The sequence below is a fragment of the Euphorbia lathyris genome, chromosome 5 (assembly GCF_963576675.1).
Source record: "Euphorbia lathyris chromosome 5, ddEupLath1.1, whole genome shotgun sequence".
Taxonomy (NCBI): domain Eukaryota; kingdom Viridiplantae; phylum Streptophyta; class Magnoliopsida; order Malpighiales; family Euphorbiaceae; genus Euphorbia; species Euphorbia lathyris.
The window spans coordinates 17,867,606-17,879,262 of NC_088914.1; the positions used below are offsets into that span (position 1 = coordinate 17,867,606).

At 32.0% G+C, this 11,657-nt stretch overlaps 1 protein-coding gene across 1 annotated transcript; it reads right to left on the minus strand.

Annotated features, from left to right (window-relative positions):
• Positions 1-4,109: 4,109 nt before the first annotated feature.
• LOC136230993 (protein neprosin-like) lies at positions 4,110-9,733 on the minus strand. Its single transcript, XM_066020219.1, has 8 exons — positions 9,186-9,733; positions 8,774-8,860; positions 8,613-8,688; positions 8,362-8,498; positions 7,538-7,702; positions 6,347-6,400; positions 6,054-6,200; positions 4,110-4,904 (listed from the first exon to the last, which is right to left on the minus strand). Exons 1-8 carry the CDS (start codon positions 9,525-9,527, stop codon positions 4,527-4,529), a joined length of 1,386 nt encoding a protein of 461 aa, XP_065876291.1. The 5' UTR covers positions 9,528-9,733; the 3' UTR covers positions 4,110-4,526.
• Between the last annotated feature and the right edge of the window lie 1,924 nt (positions 9,734-11,657).

Below are 11,657 nucleotides of genomic sequence, written 5' to 3' on the forward strand. Positions count from 1 at the left end.
AGAAAACATCTCCTTATAAAGGCATATATGGTATGAAATGCAGAATCAAGTACACAGCCGAACTCAGATCTATCCATTTCCCATGGGACAGCAAAGACGTCCCTGTCAATATCATCGTCAGTAAAACTAGTGTACGCAGTATTTTTAACAAGTTTATCTTTTTCATTCATACAATTTTCATCTTAAGGTAATTATATCTAACATGTCCCTTTTATTGCAAAACTGGAAAATTAGGTTTTTGTGAAACCTAAAATTAGATCTACCTTTTCCTTTATTACTAGTTTAATCCCTTTCAAAAGTTCTTCCATGAACTATAAGATCCTCGACCACATGCTCATTATTTTTGGTCAACTGACTATCCATTAGTTCTCGATTTTAACAAAGTAGTTTTAACTTCTTCAATAGTAATCTCTTTCCTACCATACGATAAAGTCTCATTAAAAGTTTTACATGATTGGGACAAGAAACATATAAGGTAATAACTAATTCCTCATCATCATTTTCTATAGGGTATTGCTTACCGCTCCCAAATTACTTATCACCGTCCCCATTTGAATAATTTTGCCCTTTTCATAAAAAAATTTAAAAACTGATTTTTTTTGAGAGAATTGGTCAAAATTTTGCCTAGACGGATGCGGCATCCGCCCCTTCCATGGGACCCGCGGATGCGGCATCCGCCTAGACCAAATTTGGGCCAGTGCAAAATCGTAAAATTTTTAGTGACGAAAAATACTAAATCGTTCAATTTTTTTACGACGAAAAATGTAAAATCGTCGTACAAAAATATGCATTATTTTCATGAGTTCTTTGAAAAAAAATGTAAATTTTAATGTTTCCGACTCGTAATCATCCATTTCTAGGGTTTAGGTTGTCATATATCAATTATTTTCATAATTTCAATTATTGTTGTTCGAGTTTATGATTTTGGAGAGAGAATTTTCAATTTTTGATCAAAATTATGAGAAAAAATGGCAAAAAAAGTCCAAATGGAGACAGTAACTAGTAAAAAAGGGAGGTATTTAGCAATCCATTTTTCTATATCAATATTTTGGATGTCGATAACAATTGTAGAAAATTCTCCAAGATGAGTTTGAATGGATTTACCTTTATGCAAACGGAGATCTTTCAGTTTTCTTTTCAATAAAAATCGGTTCGTCATTGATTTTTTCATATACGACTCCAATTTCAACCAAACCCGAATTGGTCTCCTAGGCGGCCTCCCTCATACAATAGTAGAACATTAAATAAATTTAATATGTTTGGTAACAAAAATTAAATAAATTTAATGTGTTTGGTAACAAAAATTAAGGAATTTAATGTATTTGATGAGAGAAAATGTGATTTTCAACGACTTTGAGAAATGAATCTATAAAACAGGGGAGAGTTAGAAGAGAGCCCTACACTTCTATATTTAAATTAGTAAGTTCTTATAAAGAAAAATCACGTATATAAAGAGTGAACAGGGGCGGAGACAGCTCGGAGCTCGGGGGGCCAGAAGCCCCCCGGTCTCCGGCACCAATTATAAATTTATCCCTCTTAAATAAAAATGTGTTTTTATTTTTTTCTATTATTATCTTGATCTAATGATAAAAAAATTCCTTAATATTATCATCTAATTTAATACCAATAAATCCCTCTTAAATCAAAATGTGTTTTTATTTTTTTGCTATTATTATTTTGATCTAATGATAAAAAAAATTCCTCAATATTATCATCTAATTTAATACCAATTATAAATTTTTCTCTCAAATCCCTCTTCAAATCAAAATGTGTTTTTTATTTTTTTCTATTATTATTTTGATCAAATGATAAAAAAATTCCACAATATTATCATCTAATTTAATTTTTTTTATCATTGTTATTAATTAATTTAATTTTTTTCCCTTTAAACACAACCTCCTCTAGCACAACTTCTTAAATCGAAACAATAAATCATAGTATGAACATTTTACGTTTTTACACTAATTTGACACACAAATCGCTTTAAATACAAGAAGTTGAGGGGGCGGATTTGTCCGGGTGGAGAGAAAAAAAATAGAACTTAAAATCTTTTCTGGAGATATCCATTTTCCGGGAGAGACAGATAAGATATCCCGACATAGTGATACAGTTTCTAAACTAAATTGATATTTAAGTTCATTTTACAAAGTTGAACTTATAAAAAATTAAATATCTCTACGCTTTTCACGTTAGAGACTTTTAATTCTTTAGTTAACACACTAAAACGAAACAGTTTTATCTTCTGGCGGGAAAAAAAAATTGCCCAGCCCTGGTGGGCTGGATTTTAGAAAATCACATCCGATCACAGAGCTAATATTAGCCCACCGGATATGAATTCCTGGCTCCGCCACTGAGAGTGAAAGTCTAAAGAGCTGATTATACTTTTACATAGTGTTTCCACGTCATCATTATTTATGGTGGCTTATAGGGATGGTGAATTCTCTCGTTTGTATGTGAGTTTCATCCAAGCGGGCTGATGTTAACGTTCTCTAGCATATGACATGCTTACATCGTGATTTGAGTTGCAAGCGGCCTGTTCATAGTATTCGGTTAATTATACTAAGGTTTATCAATATTTAATTCATAGTTGAAGGGTTTAAATATGTAAAATTATAAAATAAACTAGGTATCTCCCCCATGCTTAGTTTATTCCCCTCTCTATATATATATATATATAGCGACTCGGATACTCCCACACACACAAAGAATCTTAGATAAATGTGGGTTGGATTTATTTATTTTTCTTTTATTTTTTATTTACAATATTTTTTTTAAGAGAAAATATAGGTTGGGTATAATTTAGGAGAAAAAAAAAAGTGATGATAATGATGATGTTGGTATCTTTATCGTACGTAGTTGAAGTTGAATTATTAGAATTTAATTCAAAGACGTAAACTTTAAGAGAAAGGTAGCTGTCTATTTATTAATTTATTTATTATTTATGCAACTACACATGCATATATCTATAATTATAATTATAATACCGGAAGGTGGACTCTTCATTACTGCAATTATATATATTAATTGCTTACATTTAGGCTTCACCTTCAAGTAATTAAGATATATGAATTTATAATCAAACTAATTAATTACCCTTTTCTGCAGTGTTTATATATAGTTTGTTTAGCTTTAGCATGCCTTCATTAGTGTAATATAATAAGTTAGAGACAATGTAATGTTGAGCAAATACTCCATTCTGGTACCAAATTATTACTACATCCGTTTCGTATTACATGTCTTTTTAAAGATTCTTTTTTGTTTCATATTACATGCCATTTTATATGATCAGTACACGTTAAGTCATCATTTTTTCTGCTATAAAACGTGGGTTTACGAAAATTAATTAGCATAATGGACTTATTATAGAATAAATAAATATTGGAATCAATAAATAAGGGGCAACAATGTTTTTTAATATCCTTAATTTTTGTATAACTCTCTAAAAAGTCATGTAATATGAAACGGATGGAGTATCATATTTGATCAAATTACACGTTAATATCGTTCTGATTTAAAATATAGAATCAAATTAATAAAAATATATATCAAAATACAAGGTATTTAAGAAATGTGCTAAGAATGGGATAATTTTGTGTTGTCAAGTTTCGAGTTCAATTCTCTACTCTATCAAAATTAGTTTCATTTAATAAACAATTTTAAATTTCATCGTAAACCTTCATCAAAATTTATAGTTTATTATGGTTTTTGCGAATGGATATGACTATTTTCAACACTTGTGAATTTATAGTTTATGTGCTGTTTGCTGTTGATATTTTGAAAAAACTACATTTTCAAAAAGCAGAGATTCTTGGCTTTTATAAAAAGCTAATTTTCAGCTATAAAAAGCAAACATGAGGTATCTAATCAAACACTTGAAACTCTCAATTTTAAAGTGAAAATTCAACTGGAGGAGAAAATTGAGTAACCAAACACCCATAACTAAGCACCTTATATTTACTTTTTGAAGTAAAAAAACAATAAAAAAAGAACTAAATGGAAATTTAACACAATGTAGCCAATTTATGAATAACTCTCATAGTTTCTTGAAAATCTTCTACTAAGTACAAGAGTTGAAAGAAATTAAAATCACAATTTCACAAGCCATAATGTATATTCACTAATATAATATTTTCCTTTTTTTTCTCACATTTACATAATATCCCTAATTAAGAAGGTAATGGTATAATTAACAAATCATCTGTTAGTTGACTTAAGTGGTAAAAATTACAAAGAGAAGACAAAAAAAAAAAGTAACAAATCTAAGAATTACCCCAAACTCACCAATGATATTGAGAAAAAAAAATATTTTCACCCAAAGAAAAAATGAAAAAAAAAAACTATATACCCATTTTCCCTTAGGGACAGGGACGGATCTAGGAAGGCCGGGAGAGAATTTGAGCACCCACCGATCGCCAGAAAACTCGTTGATTATGCGTATGAACCCTTTTTTTTTAGGTAAAAGCACCCAAAAAATTTCAATTAAGCACAAATATACATTGGTCACTGAATTCTGGATCCGCTGTTGATTAGGGACATCTGACATTTCTTCCGGGACCGCCATAGTAAAAATAATTACCCCAAACTCTATTAATCCCACCTTGAATATCATAGCAATTAGAATGATCAGCCAAAACTTTAAGATTAGACAAAGGGATTAAGTTATTATCCCAATCAACAACTTGTAAATTTCTGAAATAGGAAGCTTTTCCAAAACCTTCTCCAGCAAAATGACCACTTCCCATTTGTGTTGAAGTGTGAAATCCAGATGGTCTTGAATTTACTATTTCACCCCCAAATTGTACCATACTTGCATGATCTCTTAGGTGTGTGAATAAAAATGATGGCCAATATCCTACTAGAACCCCATTTCCAAATTCTAGCCACCAATTTCCATGCTTTGGATCCTACATTTTCATACCATAAACACTTCAATTATTAAGCTTATTTATACTATTATGGGTAAATTACATTAATTACCACGGAACTTTACAACATTAAACGTAACATAAAAATCACACAATTTTGGGCTTTCTAACATTATGGCCCGGTTTGGTAAAGAGTTTTTTAGGATAAAATTACAGGTTTGAGTCACTTTAAAGGTTTGAGTCACTTTTTCATCAGCTAAGTTTTATCAAACAAGTTTACACAATCAGGTAGTCAAAAAGGTAATTAGCCAACATCTAATGTAACCACCTAACAGCTAACAACTATTTTCCAAACAGGGCCCTCAAAATGAAAATATCTTAGAATTAAAGTTGTTTAAAATCATATTTACTATGAAATCACAATTTTATTTTTCAACATCAGAATTTTAATTTTCAGAACTTTTTGTCTCAACATTCACTTTCTATCTCCTAACCAAATAACACATAAATCACATCAAAACACTTAGAATATCATTTTCATCAGTTTTACAGTGAATGGTTACCTAGTATTAAAGTGGTCAAAATTGAGTGGTTTTTATGTTAGAAAATCTAAAAATTGAGTAACTTTTATATTAAGTTTTGAAGTTTAGTGATAATAATATTAGTTCTAGTGGTAAAGGGTGTAATTTACTGTATAATTAAGAGTAACCATGTGCAGTGTGAATAGGTACATAGAACTAAAAATGGGTAATAATCAGATTTTAAAATGAAGGTTTTATTGTATTTATTTTGAGGTGGGTTGGGTTGTAATGATGTGAAATATTCCTCTTAACATAGAAAAGATAAAAAAGAGTGGAGGAAGCTCTCTTTTACTACAAAAAGAAGAGAATAAAGGGCAAAAGATTCTATGAAATTTACAGACACTAATTGGAGGTTTTTTTTTTGTTCCCTATTATTTCACGTTTTGTTCAATCTATGTATATTAATTAACGTTTTACCAAATATAGTTCTATTTAAGTTGCATTTTTATTTTAGAAATAGATAAAAATTAATTAGTAGATACGATTAATGTAAAAGTAACAAAAACTTTCGTTAAAATTAATTATATTTCTTAATTCTGATGTCTTAACTTAAAAAACAAATATTATAGGACAGATGGAGTAATTAATAAATAAGAAATAAAATTACCTTCCAAATTAATAAACTGATATCAAATTGACCTCCTTTGTAAGCAGAAGTTGGGGAGATGGCTGCCCCAATTGCTATTTTATTGTTGGTTTGTACAAAACCAGAGCATAGTAAATTATAGCATCCTGTTGCTTGGTAAGCATCAGTCTGTGAAATCAAAATAATAATAATAAATAAATTCACTTATTAAGGAAAATAATTATTTAATTTTTTTAAAAAAAAAAACAAAAGAAATGGAAATAGAAGTAATTGCAACTAGAAAATGCCAAATTCTATATAATAAATGTACTTACAGTCCAGTATGTAAAGAACCTGGGATGTGTGTCCCCATATAATTCTGGACTCACCTGCACAAATTTAAATAAATAAATAAATAGTATTAATATTGTCTTTATTAGCTATAACTAAAATATTAATGAAAATGAGAGGTTGTTGAGATTTAAATGTGACATCAAAATATTTAAATCCTCCTTTTCATGATTTTGATGTTTTCATAATCTTGCTATAAATTTTGAAAATGATATATACCACTAATTGTCAATCTTCATAATAATTTTTTATTAATGGACTAAAACAATTTGGTAAAAAACACTATAAGATCCCTGATCATTTTCATTTTGGTGGATTGGATTATAAATTTTTTATTTTAACACATGAAATTTCTGTTTTTTTTTTCAATCAAACCCCTAATAAATACTAGTTGTGGACTAATACAATTTAATTATACAGATCCTGCTAGTTGGCTGGAGTAAGTCTAGAGAAGGGTTTGCTAAGTTGAATACTGATGGCTCCTGCCTTAGCAATGACAGAATTGCTGCTGGAGGAGTTCTTCGGGATGCTGGTGGCAATTGGATGGCGGGGTTTACCCATAACTTGGGGACGGGTTCCTCCTTTTCTGCGGAGCTCTGGGGTATCTTGTCAGGTATTAAACTCGCCATTCGCATGGGTGTTAAAAAGCTCTCGGTGGAATCTGATAATCTGGAGGCTATTAACAGGATTTCAGATAGCCAGGCTGTTTGTCTGAAGAGCCAGAATCTCATCAAAGCTATTTTGAGGCTTTGTCCAGCCTTTGAGTATCTTAATTTCTCCCATATTTTTAGGGAGCAAAACCGCGTGGCGGATCGCTTAGCAGCTGCTGGGCATGGGAGAATGTTAGGTGTTTCTACCCTATCTGTTCCTCCTTCTTTTCTTTTGCCTTCTCTCCTAGACGATAGGATTGGAGTCAGCCTCCTAGACTGATCCCGGTGTAGGTTTTTTTGTTGGTTTTGTTTTTTTCCTTTCCTTTCTTACCAAAAAAAAAAAAAAAAAATACAGTGATCGAAGCTCTTAGTCTGGTGGTTGAGAGTTTACCTATGACTAGGGCGGTCATGGGTTCAAATCACATCCGGGTGGGGTGGTGGGGTGAAGATTTTTCTTTCTTCTTTTAATGTAAGCGTATTGTGCGTATTAAAAAAAAAATGATGAAAAAGAAATTAAATACAAACCTGCCAACCAGCTTCAATAGTATTAAGATCATCACCAAAAGAGCCAGAAATAAGCCACAATTGTGATAAACTGAATTCATATTGATTAGTAACAGTAGGTGCCCACACATTTATACTTGCTTTTGCTCCATAATATTCTTCTCCACTCACATATCCAACTGCATGCTGTAACCATCATTATTCATAATATGTTACTTAAAGAATTTTTGGATTCTTGATAGCTACAATTCATTTCATTTGCTTAAAAAAAAAAGTTATACTGTGGTCCGGATCAATTGGTTCTGAACCACTCAGATAATAACAGATCAATTTGGGGTGTTACCTGATGCTATCATTAAAGAATTAATAATAAAAAAAAAAAAGTAGAGGATAGTTTATTAATTTTCTTGAAAATATAAACAAGATGAGCTTTCTTGATTATGGGTTTCATTAATTAATTGTTTTTTCTTGAGGAAAATTATACTTTGTTCAAAGATGGAACCTAGAAGAAATCTTTATTTTTTATTGTTTAAAAGAGAAGCAAGAAAAGAAAAAGAGTTGTTGGATTTTAAAAAATTTTAAAATTGTGAAAAAGAAAACTTAGGAGAATTCAAAAAGCAGTTTTTTTGTATCATTACTCTTCTTGTAATCATTCTTTATAATATTTATTTTAAAATAAGAAAAAGAAAAAGAAAATAGTATGTGTTGAAGAGAAAGTGGTATGAAAAAAGAGTCAAATTTCATTCACCAATTTGTTTGACCACTTTTCTTTTTCAGTTTTTGAGAAAAGAAAATAAAGAAAAGATTTGGGGTGTTGTATGTAATTTTGCAGTTAGGACACCTACCTCATGTCCATTGCTGTTTGTGTCTCTTCTAACATGCCTTCTTGGTTTTCTGGCAAATCTTCTGACAGAACTAGCTCTTAACATGTCTTCTTCTCTTGTTCTTCTTACAGGAATTGTTCCTTCTGGACATGTCTCTCCTGTAATTAGTGGTTTCAAAACGGATTACCGTCTATTATAAATGACACAAAAATGATAATTGTATTGGATTATCGTACTAAATCGTATTTCCATACCAGAAATTGAGATTTTACCTGAAAGACTCCATAATTGGTAATTTTGAGACATCATCCTTGTTGGATTATGCCTTTTTGGTCTATCTGGTGCCTCCTGCAAATTGTTCCTATAAATTTATTAAAACAATTCCAACAAAATCCCTAAACATTCATTATTCAATTAGAGATAGTTTACTTACCAATGGCTTTTTTCCTTTCAATTTTGGATGATCAAAAGCAAGCTGCTGATCAGACAAAACACAGTCTATAATATCTCCATCAGGACTCTGCAACAAACACCAAGGTTAATTCGAGTTTTAGTATATACAATAAACTTTAATTTAAATATAATCCATTTAAATCCATACCGAATAATCAGATAAATTATATTAAAAAAATAGCAGAAACATGACAAAACAGAACAAGAAACACCAATTAAGATTGGTTCGAGTCCTAAGTTCTAAACCATCCCGCTAAAAGGTGTTTGAAGAGACTCGAACTAATTGTATATAAAAGAAATAGAGAGCAAGAAACAGGACAAAAACAGGGGAAGTACTAAAGTCAAAACCTGAAAAGACAAGAAAATAAGGATATTATTAAAAAAAAACATGCCTGAATTGTCTTGACAGAAGGCTTGTTAATCTTCTTAAGCTGTTCTCTTATAACCTTGAGCTTCTGAAGCTCCTCCCCTGGCCGGAAAGTCTGATTGGAAGGGTGGAGGTTTCCGGTCTCCGATGAAAAAACAGGAGAAATCAAAGAAAGGAAAAGAAGAAAGAAAACAAATTGTGAGATCTCATAACCCATGTATGAGAAATTTCTTGATCTTGTTTTTTGTTGTACAAAATATGTATTATGTGTTTGTTTTTTTGCACATTGATGTTGTCTTCTTCTGTAATCAAAATGACAACACCATTTATTCCTAGTTGTTGTATCCATCCAATCCAACAAAATCATAAAAATTTGAAGAAATTGTTGAATTTTTCTTCTGATGCTCTTCCCAACTATTTGAATTCAATTTCTCACCATTTCCAAAGAAGAAGAAGAAGAAATAGAATAGAATAGGTGCTTCTACGCGTTGGATTTAATGTTGAGACAGAAGGGGGGTTGAAGTTCTATGCACGACCTCAACTAAAATAGACAGAAAAATAGAGTATTGGGGTTGTGTTTTTTCTTTAAAGTTTTCCCCCATGTGGGTGTAGAGTTATAAATACCGCCTAGTGATTAAATCATGTTTCTTTTTTTTCTTTATTATAATTAGCATAGTTATTTGAGGAGATTAGATTTAGATTCCACGTATAAAACCGATAGGGATGTCTTACATCCGACTGGAATTCAATACGATACAATCTAGAACCCTAGGGGTTGGGATTCTGGGGATTAAGAGGTAGTCGGTATGAATAGTTGTAGGCTTGGGGTTATGCAATATATCTCTAAAAAATGGTAATGTGTGTTACAATAATGGAGGTTTGAGAGAGTAAAATAATGTGTAATCAAGAAGTAATTAAAGGAAATTAAAATTGAAAGAGTTGATATAACTAACTGTAGAACTAGTCAAGTGAGAATTAGTCAATTGAGTATAATGAGAATTGACTGGATATCATTTACAGCCCCCCTCAAGCCTATGTCAAAATGAGAGGCAAAGTCTCATACGAAGGACGTGAAATCGGGTTGTCAGTAGCGGTTTGGTCAAGATATCAGCCATTTGATCATCAGTTGAGATAAAATGAATGTTGATGAACCCAGATTGAACATGTTCATGTACAAAACGATAATCTAATTCAATATGCTTAGTACGAGCATGGAACATGGAGTTTAAAGTTAGATGTATGGCGCCAACACTATCACACCAAAGAGTCACTAGCCGAGGGATAGGTTGACCCAAGTCAAAGAGGAGAGATCGAAGCCAAAGTAGTTCGACAGTGGCAGTGGAAACTGCCTTATTCTCACTTTCAGTGGAGGAGCAAGCAATCACGGTTGTTTCTTGGTATGCTAGGAGACAAGACTATTCCACAAGTAAATGCAATAGGGTCCCGTTGAATGATGATCATCCGGACAACCACCCTAGTCACTGTTAGTGTAGTAGTGTACATGTCGAATATGTGTATAATGAAGTGCGAGACCAGTGTTAGAGGTGCTCTAGAGAAACGAAGAAGACGTCTGACCGTTTTCCAGTGTACATAGTGGGACAGTGAAGGAACTGACAGAGTTTGTTGACTGAAAAAGCAAGGTCTAGTCTGGTGATAGTTAGGCACTGCAATAACTACGAAATTCAGTCTCAGAGTGAAGAAGTGTGCCATTTTCTTTGGATAACGATGGGGTAGTGGCCATCAAAGTTAGACAGGGTTCATATCAATCATTTTGACTCGATCCAAAATATCGTTGCTATATTTAGCTTGACAAATGTGGATGCCATTGGAAATATAGCGAATTTCGAGACCCAAAAATACAAAGCACGCCCAAGATTGCGTATTGGAAATTCATGCTCAATTTGAGAGATGGTCCATTGAATGAGGGTTGGTAGCATACCGGTGATAAGAATATCATCAACATAACAGAGTATATAGACCATGATCGTGTTAGTTTTCTTTATAGAGAGTTGTCTACAAGAGACATAACAAAACCAATCTGAATTAGGAAATGTTTTAACCGGGTGAACCATTCGTGTGGAGCCTGTTTAAGGCCATACAATGACTTTTTGAGGCGACAGACAAAATCTGGGTGATTGTTGTTAGTGATGCCCTATGGTTTCTCCATATAGATTGTTTCAGTTATGTTGCCATGAAGAAAGGCATTAGAAACGTCCAATTGATTAATGAACCAACCTTTGGAGGAAGCAAGTAAAAATACATAACGAAATGTCGCAGCTTTGCACACCGGACTAAAAGGTTATTTATAATCCAAGCCAAACTGCTGAAAGAAGCCACGAGTAATAAGTCTAGCCTTGTAACGTTCGATTAAACATTGGCATGATGTTTTGTATGAAATAACCAGTGACATGTAACAATGTTTCTATTTTGGGGTCGAGGAACTAACTCCTATGTTTCGGTATCAAGTAGTGCCTTGATTTCTTCAGACATCGCAATT

Bases quoted from the DNA above. Each gene is read 5' to 3' on its own strand.
- LOC136230993 (XM_066020219.1), bottom strand. From the start codon at position 9,527: ATGATTTTGTTGGATTGGATGGATACAACAACTAGGAATAAATGGTGT. The intron at 6,401-7,537 runs GTTTGTATTTAA...AAATTTGTGCAG, and splicing joins CTATTGAAGCTGGTTGGCAG to GTGAGTCCAGAATTATATGG. The intron at 4,905-6,053 runs GTAATTTTATTT...ATGAAAATGTAG, and splicing joins TCAGTTTATTAATTTGGAAG to GATCCAAAGCATGGAAATTG.